This window comes from Ambystoma mexicanum, chromosome 5q (genome assembly GCF_040938575.1).
Source record: "Ambystoma mexicanum isolate Mex_15411 chromosome 5q, UKY_AmexF1_1, whole genome shotgun sequence".
Classification (NCBI taxonomy): Eukaryota; Metazoa; Chordata; class Amphibia; order Caudata; family Ambystomatidae; genus Ambystoma; species Ambystoma mexicanum.
The window spans coordinates 1073557500-1073584663 of NC_090933.1; the positions used below are offsets into that span (position 1 = coordinate 1073557500).

Sequence of the window (27164 nt, forward strand, 5' to 3'; positions counted from 1 at the left end):
GCAGAGTTCTTCGGTTAAAAGGTACTACCCTTCTCTTCGCGGTAGTGGTAAACCGTGGTATTCCGGTTACCGGGGCGCTTGGCACGGGCAAGGCGGTCACGAGATGCTCCAAGAAGGTGAAAAGAAGGCAAAACTGGTTATCCCCACCAGTCAAAGGAAGAAGACTCTCCGGACTGGAGATGTCCTCTGTCGTCGGGAAAAGTGTTCAGCAGGGCTCCACCGGTGGTGTCGTCGTTGCAGGTCGGCTCAGCTTCTCCCTCCTTGGATTCTTACGTCCTGTGGCGACTTCTGAAGTTCCAGTCCCCAAAGCCCTGCTTTTATGCAGCAAACCCCCATTCATTCAGCCTAGCTGTCAATCAAACATGCTAAGTGGTGAGCCGGCCGGCTCACCACTTAGGCCAATCACACAAGAGTGCGACTTGAGTTACCAAGGTAACTCAGTCCAGGCTGCCTAAACCCCCTCCCACATCCCCTGTGGTACCCAGACAGAGTGGCACCACTTTTGGTGGCTTCTGTGGAGAAGCCCGCCAACAAGTGGAACAAAGGGCTCGACTTGGGTTGGAGTCGCAGAAGAGAACACAAACGCCATTTTAGAATCGAGTTCTGGCAAAAAATACCAACCGGTGAATTAATATTAAATAAATAAACCGGCGGTATGTTCGAGGCTATAAGAATTAAATAATTAAAGTTGGTAGCCTCGAACAATGGGAAAATCCCATAGAGATATATTCGCAGTCGAATATAAAAAGTAGTATCCACTGCCACCAGCCAAAACTCGATCAGGGGGGACAGAGACATGCCCCCTCGAACAACAGACCCCGGGGTAATCGAATTGCCCCGACCAGTACGTCCACAATATGATGGTTTGTACTGGTTTCTGTTCATAATTTGGGACTAGCAAAGCCAATGGTGACTTTACATGCCCTGGGAGACAGTAGTTAGTCCCAGGGTATGGAGTCTATGTTGGGGGGTCGCTACGACACCCCTGGGTTACGGCACGGAGGGTGCTGTGTAACCCACATCAAAAACACATGAGACCCTATGGAGTAAAAGACCCCATAGCCCATAAAACACATGGAAAGATAAGGGAGCACCTCAAATCATGTCTAACAGTGGGAGTAAAAAGAGTCTCACTCTTAGCAGGAGAAAAAATAAACCCCAAAAATCCAGCAAAGCTGCTGGGGGACTGACTAGGTTTGGGAAATTAGCCTTTACAGAGAATTCTCCCTAACGCGGAGGAAGAAAAAAAGGTCCTTCAGATGAGTTCATGTAAATGGGGGAACGTTAGTAATGAAGGTGGACAATGCTTCCCCATGGACGATTATCTCGGGTAAAACCTTCATGAATGTGGTGGGCGGAAGGGGACAAGATCTTCTGGAGCATGAAATTCGACCACATGGGTATGGAAAAGTTGAAATTAAGATGTTTGGGAAATAGAGTATAAAGGCCGTAGTTGTGCGGCGCAGGTGTTTGTGGCAGAAAAAGGATTTTTCTTGTTAGGGTGGGACAAACAAACAGACCTGGGTATCCGCATTCAAGCAAATTCACAGGAACCAATAGCTATCACTGAAGTTCAAGATAAAAGGGAGAGTGAATTTCCAGAAGTTTTCTCGGAGGAGTTGGGAGAACACTGCATAAGATTAAAAGCCGATGCCAATCCAATAGCACACAAAGTGTGCCCTGTACCTCACCACTTGCGAGAAAAACTGAAGGAAGAATTAGATACATTACTACAAAAGGGCGTTATTGAAAGGGTAGAGGCAATGGAATGGTTGTTTCTGGTGGTGTTAGTAGCAAAGCAAAACGTACATTTGAGACTCTGTGTAGATCTCACAGATTTGAATAAAAACATCCTAGTGGATCAACATCCCCCAGTAATATCAGAGGCCTTAACTCTGTTAAAGGATGCTAAAGAATTTACAGTAATCGATCTTTCGAGGGGATTGGGTCCTCCGACGTATTCCATATCTATGACATGTAATCACCACAGCTGTGCTGCTTCGGAAACTTTTTCGGCGTCTGCGTCCTGCGTCGATGACGTCGATGCGCCGCCGTCGAGGACCTCCTCCGACGTCCGACGTCATCCGATGTGATAAGTAGGACGCACGACGCCAGTAGCCTCAGTTCCGTTTTTTCCGCGAACGTGTTGCTTCGTGTTTCTCGGTTCTGGCCTCGACTCATTGGAGTTCTGTTCTTTCTGGTTCTTCGAACCTGTTCGTTTGTGAATATTCCTTCGACGATGTCTTCCACTTCGTCTTCAACCCCGCGTCCGGGCTTCAAGAAGTGCGGGGAGTGTGGGTCCAAGATGTCGGTGACTGACTCGCACGACGCCTGCCTCTGGTGCCTCGGGGAGGCCCACGACACGGATGACTGTGTTGACTGCCTGTCGCTCACGTCCAAAGCCTTACGCGAACGTAAGAAGAAGTTGTCGGTAGGTCGGGTGTCCAAGCCCCGGAAGTCGAAGTCGGCGGGGCTTTCGACGGATGATTCGAGGGGTGACTCTCCGCGTCATCGTCCGAAGTCTCGTCGGTCTTCTTCTAGGAGTGGGTCTCGCCACTCCTCAGCCTCTTCGAGGCATTCTCGGAAGCGCCGTCACCGGTCGCCTTCCAGGTCCTCTTCCGAGGATTCTGCCCGGCACGTCGGTTACCCCACCAGCCGTGCGACGCCGGAGGAATGGGCTTCCTTCGGGAAGAAAATGTTGGCGATTCTTGAGTCGCAGGGTACTCCGCCGTCCGCGCCCCCGAGTGGGGTCGGCCGTGTGAGTTCGAGAGACACCGCTCGCAAGAGTGGTCGGCACGAGTCACGGGAGCGGTCCCGTTCGGACAAGGAGGCTCGTTCTCGCCGTACCCGTTCCAGGTCCCGGTCCTCGACGCGTTCGAGACCGTGTGCTCCTGTGAAGTCTTCGAGGAAGACGTCGACGTCTGAGGCGTCAAGGGCGTCGACAGGCTTTCTCGAGGCTCCGGCTTCGAGGACGTCGTCGAGGCCGTCGACGTTCAGGTCGTCGAGGGACACGCTCGGGGCTCCGGCCTCGAGGGCTGTGTCGACGCCGCCGATACTGGAGGCGCTGCATCTGACGTCGACGCCGATTTCCTCGACGCCGATCCTGTCGGCGCCGTTGCCGGTTTTCTCGGCGTCGGCGCCGATTCGCTCGACGCCATCGACGCCTTTCGTGTCGGAGGTCCCCCGTGTCACGGGTGTACCCCCTAGGAAGGCTCTGGTTAAGAGCAAGCACTCTCGGGTGCCTTTTCGCCACCTGGAATTTATTTCGGAGGCGGATGAGGATTCTGATGGCCTGGTTCCTAGTCAGGTGCCGGATGACATTGTCTCGGGCCATAGTCAATTTGACGATTTGAGGCAGTCGCTGCATGATGCCAGTGGTCTGGACACCTCTCCAGAGGTGGAATTTGTTCGGCCTGAGCCTGGCTCCCATGCCGATTCCTCATACCGTCGCCTTATGGCTAGGGTGTCTGAGTGTCTGGGATGGTCTGCTCCCCCAGGGGAGTTTGTGCAGGATGATCTGACAGACATCCTTGATGTTGGTCCCCCAACTGACCCGGTACTGCCGTTCCATATGGCTTTACAGCGTAGGGTGGCGGCGGCTTGGACTGCTCCGGAGAGTCTCCCGGCGGTGGGCAGATCCTTGTCGCGAAAATACCGTCCAGCCAGTGGCGACCCCTGCTACTTGACCAGGCACCCCACTCCGGAAAGTTTGGTGGTGCAGGCGGCCACGGGCCCGGCGAAGCAGGCGTCGTACCCTACCATCCCTCCTGATAGGGACGACAAACGTTTTGATGGCTGGGCGAAGAAGGTGTTTTCTTCTGGTGGTATGGCGCTTCAGGCGGCCAACTCCATTTGTGCCTTGTCGCGTTTCACGCACACTCTGTGGAACTGTGTTGCGTTAGCGGCTGAACATATTCCCGAAGGGGACGAACGGGTTGGTTTCCTTGCTATGGTCCAGGATGGTAAGGATGCCATGTGTGAGTCCGTTCAGTCGGGTTTGGACTTAGCTGAATGCGTCAGTAGGTCCATGGCGGCGAGCACCGTGATACGCAGGTTTGCGTGGTTGCGGAAGTCGGGGTTTGCTCCTGATGTGCAGTCCCGGCTCCTCAACATGCCCTTTGATGGTGAACATCTTTTTGGCAGCAAGGCTGACGAGAGCCTTGAGAGGTTGCAGACCTCAAAAGCTGCAGCGAAGTCGTTGGGCGCTGCAGTTCGCCAACCTCCGCCTTTTCGTCCTAGGGGACAGCAGTGGAGGGGTGGCTCCTTTCGCTTTTACTCGTCCTTTGGTAGAGCGAGAGGAGCTGGCAGTCAAAGGGGCCAACGCAGGGGTACCAGAGGTGGACGACAAGGTACCCGTGGTGCCAAGGCCGCTCGGGCAGTTGCCTCTTTGCCCTCAGGTAACGCCGCAGCCGCTCCTACTCAGTCATGAGGCCATGTACCATGGTTCGCCGGTTGGGGGAAGGCTGGCGCAGCATCTTGTAGAGTGGCGTGCCATTACTTCAGATGTGTGGGTTCTGGAGATCATAACCCACGGCTACTGTCTTCCTTTTCGGCACAGGCCTCGCGACAATCCACCGGGGAACCTCTCTTTGAAGTGTCCGGATCCGCTCCTTGCGCAGGAAATTCAAGCCCTGCTGGAGAAAGGCGCCATAGAACTGGTGCCTGTAGCGGAGAGGAACAAGGGATGGTATTCCCCTTATTTTTTGGTTTCGAAGAAAGACGGGGGATTGAGACCCATCATGGACTTGCGCGGTTTGAACAAACTCCTCAGGAAGGACAAGTTCAAGATGGTTACTCTCTCTCAAGTCCTCCAGGCCCTTCAGCTTCAGGACTGGTTGGTGTCACTCGACCTCAAGGATGCTTACTTCCATGTGCCGATCCATCCCAAGCACAAGAAGTACCTGAGGTTCGCGGTTGCGACTCGCACTTTCAGTTTCGGGTCCTGCCGTTCGGTTTGACCTCCGCCCCGAGGGTTTTCACCAAGCTCATGGTGGTGGTGGCAGCGCATCTCAGGCAAGGGGGGATTCACGTCTACCCCTACCTGGACGATTGGTTGATCAGGGGGAGCTCTCCCGAGCAAGTCCTGGATCATCTGTCCGTCGCCTGCCACTCCCTTCACAGGCTGGGCTTCTCCCTCAATTTAAAGAAGTCCCATTTGACGCCAACGCAGAGGCTCCAGTACATCGGAGCAGTGCTCGACACTTCCCTGGGGCAGTGTTTTCCTCCCCAGGTGAGGGCTCTTCACATTCAGCAGATGGTGCACAAGTTTCAGCATGCCCAGACGCTCCCGGCGTTCGCGTTCTTGAGGTTGCTCGGCTTCATGGCATCCTGCATTCTTCTGGTGCCAGAGGCTCGCCTGCGGATGAGATCTTTGCAGTGGGCACTCAAGACGCAATGGTCGCAGTCCTCCGGCAGGATGTCGGACCCGGTTCAGGTGCCGCCCTCGGTCGCCCGGGACCTTCTGTGGTGGGCCGTCGAAGGCAACTTGATGAAGGGGGCTCCATTTTGGCTACCCTGGCCGGAGGTGACGATCGTGACGGATGCATCCCTCACGGGATGGGGAGCTCATGCCAACGGGCTGACAGTCAGCGGTCGTTGGTCTCCGTCGGAGTCCAGACTCCATATCAATCTGTTGGAGCTGAGGGCCGTCAGGCTAGCCCTGAAGGCTTTTCTGCCGACTGTGCGAGGAAAGGCTGTCCTGATCATGACGGACAACACTGTGGCCATGCACTACCTCAACAAAAAGGGGGGGGCAGGGTCACTTCCTCTGTGCAGGGAGGCGATGCAGCTCGAGTTCTGGGCCATCCGGCAGGAAGTTTCGGTCTCGGCAGTTCATCTGGCCGGAGACGAAAACGTGACGGCGGACGCTCTGAGCAGGCAGAGCGCGATCTCTCACGAGTGGGAGTTGGCTCAGGAGATTCTCCTGGAGATCTTCGCCCTTTGGGGGACCCCTCAAGTGGATCTCTTCGCCTCCAGTGTCAACCGGAAGTGCGAGAGGTTTTGCTCGCGGGAATTTCCTCCGAAAGGAGCCTTAGGCGACGCGTTTGTGGTGGAGTGGTCATTCCCGCTGCTGTACGCGTTTCCTCCAGTCCCCGTCATCCCGCAAGTGCTGCGGAGGTTACGGAAGTTCGGTTCCCGGATGATCCTCATTGCTCCGGCGTGGGCTCGGAGGACGTGGTACCCGGACCTTCTCGACTTGTCCATCTGCCCTCCACGTCGTCTTCCCTACCGAGACGATCTGCTCTCACGGGAGGGGGGTCAGGTTCTCCATCCAGAGGTCGGATCCCTCAACCTTCACGCTTGGCTTCTGAAAGGTTGAGGTATAAGGATTGGGACCTCCCTGAAGACGTGATGGAGGTGTTGCTTTCGGCCCGAAGGCCCGCAACTAAGTCTCTGTACCGTTGCCGTTGGCGTAAGTTCTGCGACTGGTGCAGAGTTCAGAATGTGGATCCTTTTGCATGTGACATCCCCATGGTTCTGTCCTTTTTGCTTTCTTTGGCCCACAGGGGCTTGCAAGTGGGTACCATTAAAGGTTACCTGGCGGCGCTGTCCATCTTTAAGCGCTCATCTGAAGAATGTTCTTACTTTAAAATCCCTTTAATTTCACAGTTTCTGAAAGGGCTCACTAATGTGTTCCCTCCGTCGCCTTTCCTGGTGCCCGGTTGGGATTTAAACCTTGTTCTTAGGTTTCTTATGGGTGCTCCGTTTGAGCCTTTACATTCTTGCCCTTTGAGGCTGTTGACTTTGAAAACTGTGTTTTTAGTTGCGGTTACTTCCGCTCGCAGAGTGAGTGAGTTACAGGCACTTTCTGTTAAGCCACCCTTCACTGTATTTCACAAGGACAGGGTTGTCCTTCGAGTTCGTCCTTCTTTTCTTCCAAAGGTAGTGACGGAATTTCATTTGGCCCAGAAGATTGTTCTTCCGGCATTCTATCCTCCTCCGCATCCTGGTAAGGAAGAGGAGAGGCTCCATAGGCTTGATCCTAGGAGAGCTTTGAGCTTTTATGTTTCTCGCATGTCCCGGGTCAGAGTGGACGATCAACTCTTTATTGGTTACGCTGGTAAGCGCTTGGGGCAAGCTGTGTCGAAACAGACTTTGTCGCGCTGGATTATTTTGGCCATCTCGGAGTGTTACCGCTTGGCGGGTAAGGACCCGCCGGCTGGCTTGCGGGCCCATTCTACCAGGGGCGTGGCTGCATCTACTGCCCTGCAGAGGGGTGTTCCTATTCGCAACATCTGTGATGCTGCCACCTGGGCTTCAGTACATACATTTGTACGGCATTATTCCCTCGATTCCATCAGGGGGCAGGATCTGGCCTTTGGCAAGGCGGTCCTTTGCTCTGCTATTTGATTGGCTATTCTAAATTTTGTTTCTAAATTCTTTCCCTCCTCCTTGATTTGGTACTGCTTTGGGAGTCTGTCATAGATATGGAATACGTCGGAGGACCCAATCCCCTCGAAGAACAAGTTACTTTCTTACCTGGTAACGTTCTTTCGATGGGATGGTCCGACGACGTATTCCATATCGCTCCCACCCTGCCTTCCCCGCTGCAGAATTTCTGTTGCGATTGCAGCTTACGTTCCGCAAGGCTTTGTGTCGGACTGGCAGTTGCCTAATGTCACACGTTCTGGGGGGAAAAAAACTACAACTGAGGCTACTGGCGTCGTGCGTCCTACTTATCACATCGGATGACGTCGGACGTCGGAGGAGGTCCTCGACGGCGGCGCATCGACGTCATCGACGCAGGACGCAGACGCCGAAAAAGTTTCCGAAGCAGCACAGCTGTGGTGATTACATGTCATAGATATGGAATACGTCGTCGGACCATCCCATCGAAAGAACGTTACCAGGTAAGAAAGTAACTTGTTCTTCTGCAGCATATCACCAGGTGCCATTAACCAAATTGTAATGGCCACTTGCCCAGGATCACAGGAGCGGCACCATCAAGTGGAAGGAGCAGGGGGCATCATGGTTCACGAACGTCCCTTTGGGACGTTTATACATGGGGGGCCTGGTTGTACGCAGTCCTGGCGCCTTTGGCGTCAGGCTCATGGGAGAACTTAACCAAAGAAAATTAGAGGGAGATCAGGTATAACTGTAGGTTTGGAGGGAGCAAACCTGACATTATATATAAAAAACACAACAAAACCGGGCTCCCGCACCTGGGGTAGGTGTGGACACAAAATTCACTGGATCATTTGACAAATCACACTTGAAAACAATTCTGAGACAGTGTAGAATGGAAGTCCAAGGAAAATACAACCTGACTTCATAGTTCAATACAGTTAATAATGAAATTTTAATAACAAGACATTGGATGTTAAAACCAACTACATAAAACTAACATGTAAAATCTAACATCTAAAAGCTAAACAAAGTGCCTAGTGCTTGCAAGTTAAAGTGCTAAGTGCTATACAGTTTTAACATGTGCAATCTACAGCTTCAAACAAACAAAAACCACACAAAGTGCATACATTGAGACCTTCTTTGTTAGGTGTCTCTAGTCATGATGCCCTGGTTGAGGAATACCTAAAGTGCATCAAAGGAGTATTGTTCCTAAAGCAAACACTTCATATTAGTATCTGAGAAAAGCCCAACATGTTTCATTCCTGTAGTCCTTTAGGTTGGTAATAGGAACTTCTTCAAGGGAAAGTGTGTGGGGGTCAGGGCGGGAAACGCTCCCAGCCCGAGTTGAGATGGTAGCTGTCAGAGCTTGACAAAATTGACTGTTGTTGATAGTGTGAAGTCTTTATCACTAATTCTCGGTGGACAATTCAGGAAGATATATGTCCATACTTTCTTGGTCTTAATACAAGAGAGCAAATCCAGTCCACACCTATTTAAGCAAAACACAAGAGAACCACATCTTAGTTAGTGTGGTTGCTCAATTGGTACATCAGTAATCAAATGTAATTATAAGATGTACTTAGAGCTGGTGCTTACCGTCTCTTTGTGTCGGCAAGCAATCCTTAAGTACTGCATAGAATCATAGTGTTGCAGTCTCCAATGAAATCCCTATAGACATACAGAGACATAACACATAGTCCTTTCAGTCCTTTGGTGTAAAGGGCTAACTAAAAATCTTGCCGAGAATGCTGTATGATAGTAGTCAAAGACTTGTTAAGAAGACACAATTGAATGAAGACTTACTTAAAACTTTCATCCCAATCCGGATGTTTCTTTGCGGGTTGGAGTGCCAGTAGTAGTATCGAGGGGAAAGGTGGTCTGGACTTGAATCAAGCTCTGTGGAATGAATAATGGTGTAACATGTCAGAATCCAGAAAGTGACGGTGAGCTAAACTGACAGCTGCTCATTAATTATTACGAACGCGGCAGTCAATGGGATAAAGGTCTGTGTGCTGGAGTGGGAGATATGAATCATTAGATAAAGGGAAAAGACAGTTGTCGGGTAAACCTGTGTTTCAGGAGGTTACAAAAGGGAGAGGCAGTTGGGCGGACTTGTGAGCAGCAGAATCCGAAGCACTAACCCAACTACGTGCAAGTAACAACGCCCGTGACTTTATAGCAGACTCAGTAGTTGCAAGCTGAGTAAACGATAGTACAGGGGTGTCAGAGCGCCACGTTCCACATTACCTTCAGGGTTCAGTCCACGAGAGCGCCATTGCGATGTGGCTGTGGCCGTGAGTTCCGATAAGGGGAAGAGGCTGCCGTTGTCTTGGTAGCCTTCTAGACAAAGAGGCGTACGCGGCGTGTGACTGCGCATGCATCTTAGCGACTAGTGTCTGGGCTGCGGTGTGTAATTGCAATGGAGATGCTAGCTCCAATCTAGAGAATATGTTTAGAGCCCTATGGGTGGCATCTAACAACGGTAATCACGGGGCTTGTCTGCTTTGTAAATCCGACATGCCTGTATTCAGATTATATCTTAAAGCAAGCTCATAGCCTTAATATCTGTGTACGGTGAGATACCGCGCATGCATGGTGAAACAGATGCTGTTCTTCGTGGGAGAACTTAAACAAGACATTTTCATTATGGGCAGAAGTGCTTGGGATGGAACGGAACTCTTTTATTATGGGCAGGAATACTCTCACGAACTTCTCAGTTGTGTGCAACTAGTCTGGGTGTGGCCTCCATCTGCAGCTGCACTTGCAGCTTCTAGGAGTGGCAGGGTGTGGCAAGCAGGACTGAGCTAAGGGATGTGGCCTCAAGATCTCAGCTATAAAAGCCAGCCCAACCCCAAGGCACACGCTTTGCATTATTCTGCACCTTCGTGCAGCGTAACGCTCACCATCGCCTGGGTTTCAACTTACCTGGAGATCCTGTCATCTACCTCCGTACTTACCATTTGGAGGATTCTGCTCTCGCCTGTATGCTTCTTCCTGGCACCGCGGCTCACCTGCAAACATCTCGGAGCGCGGACATCTTCCTGGCACCGCGGCTCACCGGCAAACATCTCGGTGCACGCACAACTTCTTCCTGGCACCGCGGCTCACTGGCAAACATCTCGGAGCGCAGACATCTTCTTCCTGGCACCGCGGCTCACCTGCAAACATCACAGAGCACAGACCGAAACATCTGGGCACCGTGGCACGACACACTCCATCCGAACTCGCAGCACCTGCAAAAGAAAGGCAAAAGACAAGGGTAGACACTTACTAGACATTAAGTTAAGGGCGCGCTGCCATTAAACCTCGCACTTTCCCTAAAACCATCACTCACCTGCTGACGGATATTGCGGTTGCATCCATCTTCCGCTCAGCCGCGTTCCGCGCCTCCACAGCCGTCGTTAGGCCACATTTCCATCTATTTGGGAGAAAACAGAGGAAACGTTATTTAGAGAAATATAAAGCAACATTGAGAGCAATAACATCAAGACATTGAGAGAAAGCAGAAAGAGAAGTTTAGTCGCATCTGGACTGCACTACTACTCAGGAATCAGTGAAGGAACTCGATTCCATCAACAAGCGCCCCTGCCAGAAGTAGTAGGACGGAGAGCTCATCATTTACACTTACCAGGTGAGCCTTATGGGCTGGTACATGCCCACAGAAATCGCACCTTGGGTCGAAGGGTTTGGGAGATACCACAGTCCCCTATCACCACATTCATGTTTTCGCATATCTACGCAAGAGCAGTACCACCGATTGTCACCGCCCTCAGCTGATCCGCAGGGGACGAACCCAGAAGGGGGTGATCAAACTCCAGGGAGGGCTGCAACCATGCCCCAACGCCTCTGCAGAGACCAGGTGAGCGTAACAACGCGAAGCCTCAACAACTCTCTGCTTGGGCATTATGGAAACTTCTGAGACAGATATGTTGGCCCAACTACTAGGGGAATTACGGGCTGAAGTACACGCCTCACGACAAGAGACCAGTGCATTAAGGCGGGATCTTATTGTAACTCGGGAAAGAACCGATGATTTAGCAAGGCAAGTGCTACAGGCACAAGCAGGACAGGTTCCCTTGCCTGGGATACGCCACGCTGCTCCGCCACAACAATCCACACGGGTTCAGGTAGTCCTTCCAGGGGCAGTGTCCTTAGCTCCGCCTGAACGTTTCAATAGCGACCCAAACAAGTTTGCCATATTCATGAACCAATGTCGCCTACATTTCTTATGCAGACCGGGAGCCTTTCCTAATGATCAAGCCAAAGTGGCATTTGTACTCTCATAACTAGGGGGTAATGCGGCGGACTGGTCAATACCATTAGTAACCCAAGATGATCCTTTGCTTCGGAAATTGTTTGCCCGACTTGCTCAGGGACAAGCCCTGGACAAAGAGCTACTGTCACTCAGACATGGAAATCAAGATCTGTTAACCTACATTGCAGCTTTCAATTGTCTCGTAGCTCAAACCAACTGGCAAGAAAAGAAAAGGACTACACTCTTCTATCGTGGGTTACGTAGGGAACTTAAGGATGTGTTGGCTCAAGTTGTGAACCCACCTGAGGGGTATGCAAACTACCTTACAGTGCAACTGAACCATAGGTTGCAGAATAGGAAAATGGATCGAGCCAGAACAGAAGGTAGGACGGTTTTTGTGCGACCCCGCAAAACCCATACAAAACCACATGAACACTCGGAACCAATGCAAATTGGTGGTTTACGGAGTCCTCTGACCAAGGCAGAAAGAGAAAAAAGAAGACAACAACTCTATATTGTGTGAAAGCAGGCCGTTTCCTCCGTGATTGCCCGGTGAAACCTCCCAAGAAAATGGTTGGGGCAACGGATAGAAACAACGAAGAAGCACCGGACTCAGGAAACTCCAATGCCCGGCAAGCGTAGGGGTCCGTTTGTCGAGCGAGAAAAAGGAATGGGTACAGACCTCACATCTAGTCCTTCCGGTACTTTTGGTAAATCACAAGCAGCGGTCAAAGATACATGCCTTGGAAGCATACATTGGCAGTGGGGCAGTAGGAAACTACATTGACCAAGATCTGGCAATACGAATAGGCCTTCCTCTTCAGCAAAAGCAGAAATCGGAAAATGTCACTGCAGTGGATGGATCCCTGTTATCATCAGGCCCGCTGACACAAGGCACCGCGAAAGTCAAGCTTCTGTTGCAGGATGGGCATCAAGAGGACATCACCTTTGATCTCATCAGTGCTCCTCAGTTCCAGGTGATATTGGGCATGCCCTGGCTAGAGAGCCATAATCCTAAGATCGACTGGCGAAAACGAGTTCTGACATTTTCTCAAGACTGCGCCGACACCCGTTACAACAAAGACATCATCAACCAAAAACCCAAGAAAGGTATCTTGCTGGGCCTCACTGGCGCCTTACCACCTGAATATCACTGTTACCAGGATGTCCTCCAAAAAGAACAAGCTAACGTTTTGCCCCCGCATAGACCCTACAATTGCCAAATAGACCTCGTGCCCGGAGCCCAGATTCCCTGCAGCCGGATTTACGCCCTAACAGAGCAAGAAAACCAACATCTTAAAATGTACCTGGATCAGTATCTGGCAAATGGTTTTATTAGCCCATCCAAGTCTCCTGCTTCCTCGCCCCTCTTCTTCGTGCCTAAGAAGGAGGGGGACTTGAGGACCTGTATTGATTACAGAGCAATCAACCGGATCACTGTGAAAAACCGATACCCTATGCCACTTATACCAGAGCTCCTGGATCAAGTGGAACATGCTCAGATTTACACCAAGTTGGATTTGCTAGGGGCCTACCACCTTGTGAGAGTAAAAAAAGGAGACTAGTGGAAGACGGCCTTTTGCACAAAGTATGGCCTCTTTGAATACCAAGTCATGCCTTTTGGATTATGTAACGCCCCTGCAGCATTTCAATTCTTTATGAATGACGTACTTCGTGAATTGTTGGACATTTGCGCACTTTGGAAAAACTTTGACAACACAAATCATATGACAAGCTGGAAAAATGTTTCTTCCATGTGACTGAAGTTAATTTCTCGGTTTCATGCTCACACCACAGGGAGTACATATGGACACACGGAAAGTTGATGCAATCCTCCAGTGGCCCTCATCAACCTCCACGAAAGGAGTACAAAGTGTGCTCGGCTTTGCTAATTTCTACCGTTGATTCATACCTGGGTTCTCGCAAATTGTTCACCCAATCACTTCTTTGCTGAGGAAGAACAAGAAGTTCCATTGGTCCACAGAAGCTGAAGAATCCTTTCATAAACTGAAACTAGCATTTACCACAGCACCAGTTCTTTGACATCGCCGCCCAGACCTACAATACGTAGTGGAAACGGACGCTTCAAACATAGCCATGGGAGCAGTGTTATCCCAAAGAGACCCGGAAACTGGACAGTTACATCCCGTCGCATTCGGGTCCCGCAAATTCTCTGCCCACGAACTGAACTACGCAATCGCGGATAAGGTACTACTGGCAATCAGGGCTGCATTTAAGGCATGGCGACATTATCTTCTTGGGGCACGACACATAGTCACCGTCATCACAGATCATCCTAACTTACAGCATTTAAAGACTGCCAAAGCACAATCCTCAGGCCAACTTCGTTGGGTGCTCTTTTTCACAGAATATGACTTTATTATTACCTATAGACCTGGCGTAAGGAATGGAAAAGCAGACGCATTATCACGCATGAGTGAGGAAAAAGAGGCCTTTACAGCATTCGATCCTGTGGCCATCATTCCTGAAGAACGAATTCAAACCACGATCGCTGCTACCACGTGTATAGATGACTTAAAAACCAGTTTACAGTCCCAGATGAATTGAGTAAAACAGGAATGGCTTTCAAAGGGAGACCGGTACACCATCGAAAACAATCTCATATTTCCAAGGATGGTTATATATCCAGGACAAGAAACTGCAAACTCAAATCATCACAAACTACCATGATGCCAAGACACAGGCTAAGGTAAAATAAAACTATTGGTGGCCCACTTGGAGGAAAGACATTGCCTAATTTGTTACAACCTGTGGTGTCTGTGCACAGCACAAATCTCAGAAGCAAAACCCTGCTGTATTACTACATCCTTTAATGATGCCACAAGCACCTTGGCATACACTATCAATGGACTTTATCACAGATCTTCCTCCCTGCAATGGTTACAACACCATCTTAGTCATTGTGTTTTTATTCTCTAAAATAGCCCATTTCATCCCTCTGAAAGGACTTCCAACTGCATCAACTCTCGCCACTCTGTTCTTAGAACAAATTGTCCGGTTACATGGATTTCCATCAATATTCATATCGGATCGTGGAACTCCATTTGTTTCCACCTTTTGGAGAAGGTGTTGTGCAGTTGACAAAATTGACCTCCGGTTGTCCACTAGCCACCACCCTCAAACCGATGGGCAAACCGAACAAACCAATCAGACGCTAGAAAATATTTAAGATGTATGCTTCAGCACTCCGAAGACTCCTGGAAAAACATACTTTGGGTAGCTGAGAATGCATACAACAATTTGGTTCATACAAGCACTGGACAAACTCCATTCTATACTCTACACAGAAGACACCCACGGACATCAGTGTTGATCCACCCGATACTTTGGAAATGCCAGCAATAAAAACCTTGCATAAATCCATCATTCAAGTTCTTGAGGAAGCAACAGAGCACTTGAACAAGGCCAAAGAAAGACAAAAACAGTTTGCTGACCGGCACCGAAAAGATGCTCCCAATTACCAGATTGGGGATAAAGTCTGGTTAGCGTCTAGACACATAACTTTGAAAGGACCACAGGCCTTCCGCCCCAGATATCTGGGCCCCTATACTATCAAGGCAATAATCCGCCCTGCCGCCATGAAGTTGGAGTTACCATTGCACATGAAAATTCACCCAGTATTTCATGTCTCTCTCCTCAAGCCCATGAAGCCAAGTACACTGATTGATTTTCCACCAGAGCCCGAATTACTATATGGGGAACCCGAATATGAAGTTAAATCTATCTTGGATTCCAAGGTGGTTCGGTCCAAACTGTACTACCTAATAGACTGGAAAGGATAGATACGGACCTCAAGACCTAACCTGGGAACCCAGCGAATATGTTCATGCCCCTCGATTGTTTAGACAGTTCCATCGTAATAACCCCACCAAACCAGGACCAGGAGGAGGACCACCATTGAGAGGGGCCTTGAGGGGGGAGTGCTGTCATGGCCACTTGCCCAGGATCACAGGAGCGGCACCATGAAGTGGAAGGAGCAGGGGGCAACATGGTTCACGCACGTCCCTTTGGGACGGTTATACATAGTGGGGCCTGGTTGGCGCCAGGCTCATGGAAGAACTTAAGACATTTTCATTATGGGCAGAAGTGCTTGGAATGGAACGGAACTCCTTTATTATGGGCAGAAATACTCTCACGAACTTCTCACTTGTGTGTAACTAGTCCGGGTGTGGCCTCCATCTGTAGCTGCATGTGCAACTTCTAGGAGTGGCAGGGTGTGCCAAGCAGGACTGAGCTAAGGGGCGTGGCCTTAAGATCTCAGCTATAAAAGCCAGCCCAACCCCAAGGCACACGCTTCGTGTTATTCTGCACCTTCGTGCACCGTAACGCTCACAGTCACCTGGGATTCAACTTACCTGGAGATCCTGTCTTCTACATCCGTACTGACCATCTGGAGGATCCTGGTCTCGCCTGTACGCTTCTTCCTGGCACCGCGGTTCACCTGCAAACATCTCGGAGCGCGGACATCTTCTTCCTGGCCCCGCGGCTCCCCTGCAAACACCTCGGAGCGCGGACATCATCTTCCTGGCACTGCGGCTCACCTGCATACATCTCGGAGCACAGGCAGAATCATCTGGGCACCGCGGCACAGCACACTCTATCCGAACTCGCAGCACCTGCAAAAGAAAGGCAAAAGACAATGTTAGACACTTAACAGACATTAAGTTAAGGGCGCGCTGCCATTAAACCTTGCGCTTTCCCTAAAACCATCACTCACCTGCTGACGAATATTGCGGTTGCATCCATCTTCCGATCAGCCGCGTTCTGCGCCGCCACAGCAGTTGTTAGGCCGCATTTCCATCTATTTGGGAGAAAACAGAGAGGAAACGTTATTCAGAGAAATAAACAACAACATTGAGAGCAATAACATCAAAACTGTTATGTACCTCCATCACACATTTGCTTACCTTAAATGATACCCTGAGACAGTTTCTGCATCTATAGTTCTTTATTGCACCATATGAGCTGCTTGCTTCTCTCTCCTTTCCCTTCCATCTCCATTCCAGTTCTATTCCCTTGCATTCCACATTCTGCAAGCCACAACATTCCCCCCCTCCTTACAAGATAAGTTCACTCTGTATCTGTCCAGCAGGTTCACCTCTACATTTGTTCAATCAGATTTACAGGTTTACGAATGTCTCTTTGGGGCCGACGACTGACTGCCCCGCAAACTCCCTCATCAGCTATACATGGTGGAGAATGCCCACAGTCTTTAAGTGACAATAGATCAACAGGTTCTTCATTTCCCCAGTCCTCATGCAATTCTTCATTCCGTCTTTCATGCAGTTGTTCATTCCGTCTTTCTTCATATGCTTCTTCCCCTCCTGAATCATCTTGAAACATTGCATGAAAGAACGAGGCATCTCCAGTCACTTCACTACCACCCCTCTTGTCAGTGACCATAGGCCTTTTAACATACGTCACAATGATATGCTCCGACTCATCACTGGGGTCCATCTTCCTGACCATCTTCCTTCGCTGGCTTTGCCCTCCTAGCATACTCTTCTCTCCAGCCCTCTGATGACCTTCATGTTCTTCAACTTTCCTCTTACAAGTTGTCCAAACCATATCTCTCCCCATTCTTTCATTGGAATTACACCCTGTCGCATCATAAGAAATCTTTTGATGACCTCTTATAACTTGTGAATTGTCCACTAGTTCTCCCCCCAGAGGCAGCCACTTTCTTCTAATCATTTGTTCTCGATCTGTTGAGGCCACATCATTTTGCTTAAGCTGTTCTCCTCGGCTCACCTTCCCCTTCTCAGAATGTTCCACCACTAGGCATTGTCTCCCCTTTAACATTGACGGGTTATTGGTTTCATCAGTTGACAAAAAAAGATGTTCTCTCTTTGCACATGACCCAAAAGTGATTTTCCTGACCACATCCGAAGCACCTTCGACCGAAGGCCGGACATCGACCTTTGTGCGGAAACTCAAATCCACACCTGTAACAGAGATCTCGGTCCACTTCTATTGATCCCATTCCATGTGTCTTGACATAGGGTGCTTGAGTACCGAGACTGTTTTCGTGCACCACTTCTAATGTCACGTAGTGTCTCTAACTCCTTCATACCTTCTATATGGGCCACTTGTTTCTCAACTCTTTGATACATTCTCGCCAATTCCAGAATATCTTTCAGTGAGTGAGGCACCCTTAGAAGATGTTTCCGCAACTCCAACAATGTGCAACTTTCAATTATTCTCAACCTAATTGCTTCTTCATCATTAAATACATTTTGGATTTCGGAGTGCACCTCTATTATATGGACTCCGTAATATCCTCTGTTACGTTTCCGTTGTGTGTCGTCCTATTGCGCTGCTATAACTAACTTTCCTTATTCATTTACTTGCTGTTCTATCTCCATTTCCACTTGCATTTTTGAATCGCGTGACCTTTCCAATCTTTTAATGTGCTTTTCAGAGAATACTTGATGAATTATGTGATTTGTTGCACTTTATATTTGTCACTTCACGCTACTAGTATGACAGTATTATCATTAGTTACATTCCCTTTCTGACTGTTGTGTTGTTTAATTATCCACTTATTGGCCTTTATTCATGACACCATCAACACCTTATCAATGCTTACTTTCACTCCGATTCTTATTGATGAAACATTTCTCATGCAGGCAATCAATTAGTATTTCTTTCACCTTTATACTCATATATTTATAGTCTTTCCGTTCTGCTTGTGCGCTATTTTCACATTTCCTTTACCTTTTTTGCCTTTGTTGCCCTCATACGATACTTCGTATCATTTAACTAGGCTCGTTTCCTTAGCAACTTCTAATCATGCCCAAAGATGGCAGCATGTTACTTGACGTCTTTAGGTCATTTTTTCTAGTACTCCCTGCAAGCTGTTCCCTACGTCAGCTGCTCTCGCTCCGTATGCCTCGCTCAGCCTCTCTGTAAATTACATTCAGTTGTTTACTTTTAAAAACAAAATTTTAGCTGTTTAGCGACCCTTTCCATAAACAAATGTCCATATTTGCCATCACGTTTAAAAAAAAATGATTCATCCATTTCCGCAACTTCCTCCACAACAAAATGCGTATATTGCTATCATTGCACTCTGTAAATGCTTCTATACAACGGCCGCATCACTGTATTGCCTGCCTCCCTCTCTCCTTCCCTCATCTCTGACTGTCTGTCTGCTATCCAAGAATGGTGTGCCGCCAATGACCTCTGCCTTAATGCCAGTAAGACTGAGATTCTACTCATCGGTACTCCCACTCCCTCCTTCCCTGCAGCTCTCTGGCCTGCCTCCCTTGGCCCCCTCCCTGCTCCTACCTGCAAGGCAAAAAACCTTGGGGTCATCTTCGACTCCACACTCTCCTTCTCTCCTCATATTTCTGACGTCGCCAAGAGGTCACACTACCAGCTGCACCTCCTCAGAGGTATTCTTCCCTTCCTCTCCTTCCCCCAGAAGCTCACTGTCTCCCGAGCCCTGGTTCTCTCGAAGCTGGACTACTGTAACAGCCTCTATCTTAATCTGCCTGCCTCCACTCTCCGCCCTCTGCAACTCATCCAGAACAGAACTGCGAGACTTGTCCTTGGCCTCAAGCCCAGGGACCGTATCTCTCCAGGACTGAAATCTCTACACTGGCTCCCAGTGGCTGCGAGGATAAAGTTCAAAACCCTCTGCATTCTCCACAAGGCCTTCTGGGGCCTGGGTCCTAAATACCATCAACTCTCTCTTCCCAAATATCTTCCTTCCCGAGCCCTTCGCTCATCCGCCTCCAATTCCCTCAGGGATAGCCGCTTCTCGAAGCAACGAGCTGGGGGTAGATCTCTCTCCGCGGCAGGGGCCTCCCTCTGGAACAGCCTTCCTGCCTCCCTGAAACTTGAGGAGAACCATCTCCGGTTCCGGAAGCACCTCAAAACCTTCCTCTTTGCTTCTGCTTTCTCTCTCCCTCTCCCCTGCTGAACAGCTAATTAATTCTTCACTGAAACTGCACTGATCCTGCAACTGGACCACTCTAAACGGCCTCGGTCCTGGGCCCAGCCACTCTCCACTTGCACTGATGCCCTGGAACCCCTTTGCACTGCGGGACTGTCTCTGTATCCCTACAGCCCCCCCCCCTTCCCCAGCACTTGCTCTGCACTTACCTCGCACTTGCCACCAGCTGGCCCTATTTATTTATTTATTACTCTACGCCACTTACCTTGTACTGCACTTCCCCCCCCTCCCCTTCCCCTTGCACTTTTCCCCCTCCCCCATCCCTGCACTTGCGCGATCTGAATGACACCTGGCCTAGTAGGATCGTTGTCTGTCTCCCTTTGTCCCTCCCCTCCCTGCCTCGTCGCGCCTTGAAACACCTGTGTATAGGCGCGTTACAAATACCATATCATATCATATCATATCTTCCTTCCGTGCGGCAATCCGTTATTATTAATATGCTTTAACATGCACTCTTATGACCACGCAGCGCCTCTTACCATTCAAATCTTTGTTGGGTTTTTTTGGTTTTTTTTGCATCCAACAGCATTTCGTTTCCGTTTATTTGTTCATTACCCTTTTTCTAGTTCAGTTTATTTTCCAGTTATTAATTCATGGTCCTCTTGTGGTCCCTTTTCCTTATTTTTTTTTAGTGTCCTGATATGACCTCCTCCTTAGGTCACCGCTTATACGCTTTTCCAATGTCCCCGTATTTCTTATTCCTTCGTTTTCTGACCAGCCATCTTCACATGCTATCCCTTTGCAGCCTTCTTTGCAGTTTCTTCATAAACTTTGTCACTTGTGCTTTCTATTTTCTCTTCACACGCGTGGATTAGTATCCCATCCTCGTCGCCAAATGTTATGTACCTTCATCACACATTTGGTTACCTTAAATGATACCCTGAGGCAGTTTCTGCATCTATACTTCTTTATTGCTCCATATGAACTGCCTGCTTCTCTCTCCTTTCCCTTCCATCCCCATTCCAGTTCTATTCCCTTGCATTCCACATTCAGCAAGCCACAACAAAGACATTGAGAGAAAGCAGAAAGAGGGGAAAAGACAAGAGACATTGAGAGAAAGAAGAAAGAGGAGCTTAGTCGCACGTGGACTGGACTACTACTCAGGAATCAGTGAAGGAACTCGATTCGATCAACAAGCACCCCTGCCAGAAGTAGCAGGACGGAGAGCTCATCATTTACACTTTCCAGGTGAGCCTTATGGGCCGGTACATGCCCACAGAAACTGCACCTTGGTTCGAAGAGTTTGGTAGATACCAGAGTCACCTATCACCGCATTCACATTTTCCCATATCCACGCAGGAGCAGTACCACCGATTGTCGCTGCCCTCAGCTGATCTGCCGGGGACGAAACCAGAAGGGGGTGATCAAACTCCAGGGAGGGCTTCAACCGTGCCCCAACGCCTCCGCAGAGACCAGGTGAGCGTAACGCACATCTTGTCAAGAGCTCACATCGTTTATTACGCCCGTAGGACCCTTTAAGTACTGCAGGATGCCCTTTGGTTTGGTCTCAGCGGCCGCTGTCTTCCCCAGGGTAATGGCAAAGGTTCTTGAGGGTGTAAAGAGCATCATAGTATTTCAGGATGACATTTTAATATACTCACCTACAGTGGAAGAACATAAGAGGGTGAGAGAAGTACTGCAGAAATTGAAGGAGGCAGGATTAACTGTGCAGAGAAGCAAATGCACAATTGGTGTACAATCTGTAGAATATTTGGGACATAACATTTTGGCACATATAATCATTCCTTAGCACAGTCTGGTTCAGGCGATTAGGTTGGCTCCACAGCCCAAGGACAAGGAACAATTGCTGTCATTCCTGGGATTATCGGAGTATTACCACAAATTTGTTGAAAACCTTGCAGTTTTATCCACACCCCTCAGATTGTTTATCAAAAAAGGTGTGAGGTTAATTCGGGCATAAAGAATGTGAAATAGCATTTGGAAAGATCAAGGAAAGTATATCTAATGCCCCTTCATTGGTTGCATTTTCAGCTAACAGTAAAACGTTCCTGAATGTTGATGCCAGCATTTTAGGGTTACGTGCCTCATGAACCCAAAGAGATGGAGGTGGGAGGAACGAGTGGTAGCGTTTGCCTCTCGGCCTTTGAGAGGCTCAGAAGCTAATTACTCAGTCGTGGAGAGGGAAACTCTAGCGGTATTCTTGGCAATGCTACACTTTAAATTCTTTCTTTGGGGTCAAAGGTTTGTGGTCGGGTCTGACCACAAACCATTAGTTCAGATGATGGCCAGCATGGGATGGAGTAAAGGGTCTCCAAGGATATCTAGATGGTTGTTAGGGTTACAGGGATATGATTTCTGTGTCTGTTACCTGCCGGGCAAGAGAAATTCAGTAGCAGACTGTCGAGAATGCCCGTAGAGTCGATGGTACAAGAAAAATGACTCAATATGGAAGAGTCAGTGGTGGCGAGTATTGAGGAAGGGGCGATATGTGAAGAAGAATGGTAGAATGCAACAAATAATTACATTGTTTTGAAATCAGTTATAGAATGGGCGGTAATTGGATGGCCTGACAGGTGTTCGATAGAAAGTTTGACCCTTTCTTTGAGCTGAAAGACGACTTAGCCTTAGTTGGAACAAAAATAAGGAGGGGAATGAAAATGAGTACCTCCAAAAGATTTTAGGAAAAAGTTCATTGAACTGGCACATCAAGATCATTTAGGAATTAATGGCACCAAAAGGAGATTACAACAGTTATTGGTGGCCAGTCTTGGACAGGTTAAGTTGTTCGGGAGACCCCTTCGATTCCTGTAGAAGTACCGCCTCAACCTTAGCAACATCTGGCAGTGGATGTTATGGGCACCATTCAGGGTTTCGGGGAAGATGGAATTTTTTTTTTGTATTGGTATATTACCACTTCAAATGGGTGGAGTGGACCGGTGTGAGGAAGGCCCCCACAAGTGAACTAATCAGATTCTTAGAAAATGTTTTCTTTAGAGAAGGGTTTCCGAGTACGCTGGTGACAGATAATGGAGGGCAATTTACATCTGAAATGATGAAGACATTTTTGTGTGAGTACAGTATCAAACTTGTGAAGACTGCTTTATATCGCCCCAGGGCAAATGGCTTAGTGGAGAGTGTGAATAGATTTATCAAAGGAGGGATTCGGTTGGCGTTGAGAGCGGGGTTATCTTGGAAGATGTTACTGAGACAATTGATATGGGGTTATTGAACCACACCACATTCAGTAACATACATTTCTCTGTTTGTTTCATTGAAAGGACATGAGCCGGGGACCCAAGGTGTGTCCAATCTGGATGGGGGTGGCAACACATGTGTGGGTTATCGTGAGGAGGTGATGAAAGTGATTCAAATAGGATAGGAAAATGATATGACTCACATGGGGCGAAAGACCATAAATGGTCAGTTGGAGACATGATTTGGATCATAAATGCTTGCATAGTGCCAAGATGTCTTGAAAATAAATTTCTAGGGCCAAAGAAAATGTTGGCGGTGAAAGAGGGTGTGATGATTTTTGAAAGAGGTGAAGTATGGTCCAAAGGAAGGATGGCTCCGTATAAGGAGGTGGAGGGAGCAGTGAGAGGAGTGGAAGTGAAATGATGGGTTTGGAAATTAAAAATACTCTGGGTTTGGAAAAGAATGATGCTTCTGGACAGTGGTGTGGTGTTAGAGTTCCGGTTGGGACCAGAACGAGTTGTAGAATGAAAAGAATGCCAAAACTCTTGAAAGATTTCGTTCAATAGCTCACTGTTTGTGTTGTACAAAAGTGTTGCAAAACCTCAAGTGGTCTTCATGTTACTTTGTTTTTTTTCTTTCTTTCAAATGATAATACCGTACCATTGAGTGCTTCAATCATCATGCCCTAGTAAAGTCTTAATTGCAATTTTAAATTAGGACGATTATATGGGGGTATGGGGGGCTCTGTTATGTCTAGAGTTGACCCAGTCATAGCTCACTGCTATTATATTACATCGATTGTATCAGGGTTCTATCTCTTGCTCATTCCAGAATGGAGTGTGTGAGGTCTGTTTTATAGTGTTGGGCTTTGAAACATGAACTATTGGAGTGTGGAGTCAGTGCAGTGGCTGAGGCTGCTGCTCTGTGGGCTTCAATAAAGGAGCTTGATTAACCTACCAGTGTTTTCTTTACACATAGCTTATCTTTAGAGTTTACCCTGCCACCAGTTTGTGACTTATATTCATCATAGTTTTGGTACAGGGTGCATATCTTAAATGCAGCCCCTGTTCTGCAGAGAGTTGGATGTCACTACAGCTGTCAAATGGGCAACTGCAACCTCTAAACCTGCTCTATGCCACTGGTAGAGCAGGCGCTGCAAATCATGATGCAGCAGGACTTGAGTCACACTATGCTTTTGGCATTGAGTTTATGAAAGGGGAATCTGATAGGCAGATTGCCCTTTCAGAAATTGAATTACCTTCATCATTTTATTTAATGAAAATTTAAAAAGCCTAGGCTTTCACATCATTGCCAGGTGGCTATTCATAACACAGAGGTAAAGCTGGAAATAAGGAAGGGACAGGCCCTTCAGGTATTTATTTAGTCTTCTCACCATGCACCTAAAGGATGCTAACACATATTCAGCCTTCGAACTGCTCTCTGGAAGAATACACTTACATTGACTTTAAGACAACAGCAAATCCTTATTATTTTCACATTTCAGACCTTCCATAGCACTTCTAAAAGTGCTTCGATGATAAACATATCAGGATTAGACCATACATGTCAAACCAAGTGGGTATCTCTAGATCGCTCCTATTTATCTAGCTCACACAAATATGTCAATAAAAACTAATATGGAAATAGAACTAAATGTAACACATTGAGGAGAGCAACACAATGCAGCCATCTGTTTTACACCCTGCGTGACAGTATGGCTTTGTAAGGTTGAATATGGTGTAGCCACTCTTGTTAGATACACCTGTAACTTCAAAAATGACTTTGTCTACACGGTCACTTGATTGCTTGTTAGCAAAGGAAGCATATATCTGTTGCTGGACTTGCGATAGTGTAATTTTTGCTATAGTTTGTTTTATGTCTTTGATGTTTCTATCGCCTGTCAATTTGGCTTGGAGTAATTTATTGTGGGGCACTCATAAAAGCAGCATTTACGTTTTTACACTCTATTGATTATGTTGTAAATACAAATCCCTATTGTTTACATAGTTTTGAAAACAGAGCTTCATTTCTGTTTGTGATGTTCATTTTTCTCTTTTAGATCTATGCTTGGCCTCTTCTAGAAACGCTGTTCTCTGAAGTGTTGACCCGGGAAGAATGGCTGAAACTGTTTGACAATATATTTTCAAACCACCCTTCTTTTTTTGTGATGGCCGTAGCAGCATATGTCATTTGCTTCCGTGCGCCATTGCTTCAATGTAATCAAAAAGAAGACTTTAAGGTAATATTTATTTATTTATTTATTTTGATATTTGTTAAGCTCACCTAGCCCGGAGGCATATACCGTAGTTGCATATTATCTTTAGGTTCCAGTCGTTGCATGTTGCAGTAAGTTACATCATATGACAGAGCTGTGTAATAAATTGCATAAGAAAATAGCATGAGCGTTAAGGTAGTAGATATGGTTGCATCATAAGAGAGCATTTGAATAGTTCTTGTGCTTCTAGTTACCTTGGCAGAAGAGACAGGTTTTAAGGCCTTTTCGGAAAGGACCAGAGCAGCGAGGGATCTGATCTCCGTGCTAAGACATGGAGTTCCATTGTTTGGCCGCAATCACGGGGAGGCTGCAGCCATCAGCTTTTTGGCGTCTGTAACAAGGGATATGGAGGCGGAGTGGGTAAGCGGATCGGGTGCGTCTGTTGGACTGGACTTTGGAGATTTGTCTAGCTAAATAGATTGGGGCACTATTTGACAGACATTTATGTGTTGGAGAAAGCGTTTTGAATGTGATGCGTTCCTGGACCGGGAGCCAGTGGATATTGCATCTAGCTGTTGAGATATATTTTTTTGGGAATGTTGAGTGCCGCTCTCACAGCATTGTTTTGGATGATTTGTAGTTTGTTAATGTTCCGGTAGTTAGATCCTGCAAAGGGGGAGTTACAGTAGGCAATCCTTGACAGTATAAGTGCTAGAGCCAAGGTGTTGCCATTGTCAGTGGTCAGGAAAGGTCTGCTAGCAATGATCAGTTTGGCGTTGTAGGCCGCTGCTGACGCAATTGCGTTGACTTGTCTTGTCAAGGACAGTGACGAGTCGAGATAAACACCTAAGGATTTTACCTCTTTTTCTGAGGTGATAATGTTGCTGTCAATGGTGAATGAGTTATAGGAGTCAGAGAGGCTATTTAGATGAAATGAGCTGCCAATGAGGAGTAGTTCAGTTATCTTGTCATTAAGGCCGCGTTCATTTTGCACCATTCAGGCTTGGATGGTTAGGTAAGTTTTGTTCAAGACATTAGAGTCTGTGTTGTGGTTGCCGGTGATGGGATGGAGAATTTGGGGATCATCCACGTTGTTAGTGTATGTGACCCCCAGTTTTGTCTAAGAGGTCGAACAGTGGCTTAGTGAAGACGTTGTACAGTGTTGGTGAGACACACGAGCCTTGGGGAACTCCACAGGTAACTTGGGCTGGGGAGGGGGCAGCTGCAGTGGTTGAGAATACTCTCATGGTGCAGTTAGATGAGAAGGATTCTATCAACTTTATGACGTTGGCCAAGAATTGGGCAGCTATGGCAAGGTGTTTGCAAAGTATATTGTGGTTTACCAAGTCAAAGGCTGCTGAGAGGTCGAGTAAGAGGAGAATGGCCAAATTGCCCTGGTCTTTAATCTCATTCATTTGTTTGTTTGTTTGTTTGTTTGTTTGTTTTATTCACTTATAATGCGCACCAAACCCGAAGGTAGCCGGGCGCAGCAGTACAGAAAAATGCGAAGCTTAGGTTGCAGGGTGGGGTCATGGGATACATACACTGTATAAATACAAAATACAAATTATAGAATGCAAAATATCACAGGAAGGCAGCAGTTGCGGTTTACATGCCGAATGGATACAAAATATGATAAGATAATCTATGTACAAGAGAGTGGGACCATAAAGATCATGATGAAATGTATGTTCTAGGGTAGGGTGAAGGATAAGTGGGCGCCAATAGGCTATTCATTAGCAGTCCTTAGCAGATTGATGTAGTTAGTTCTGAATTTAGGGAAGGGCTGTGCCTCGCGTAGAGGATTAGGCAATGAATTCCATAATTGAGCTGCTTGCACCGGGAAGCTACTACCCCCCGCCTTAGATAACCTGAATCTAGGAATGATGAGGCTGTTGGCATTTGCAGTTCTGGCAGGGCGCGAGTGATTTCTTTTTGTGAGTTTATTGCAGAGATAGCTTGGTGCTGCATTGTTCAAGGCTTTGTGAACCAGGGATGCTACTTTGAGGTGGATTTTGTTTTGGGAGGATAACCAGTTGTTTTGACGCCTGATGTTTGAAATATGTGATCTTTTGGGTACACCAAGGGCGGCTCGTAGGGCGTTGTTTTGAAGAATTTGAAGTCGGTGGGTGATGGATTTGTTTGCTCCGATGTAGAGGGCATTACAATAGTCGAGCCTCGAAAGGATTAATGCTCTCGCTAGGATAAGG

General features: G+C 47.9%; 1 protein-coding gene across 2 annotated transcripts in view; it reads left to right on the forward strand.

The window, feature by feature from the left end:
* TBC1D31 (TBC1 domain family member 31) overlaps nt 1-27164 on the forward strand; it is a 1687314-nt gene that overhangs the window by 1000531 nt on the left and 659619 nt on the right. For both annotated transcript variants that reach the window (XM_069621570.1, XM_069621571.1), the window contains exon 13: nt 24799-24978. In XM_069621570.1, coding sequence (XP_069477671.1) covers nt 24799-24978 — 180 coding nt within the window. The remainder of the gene's footprint in view (nt 1-24798; nt 24979-27164) is intronic.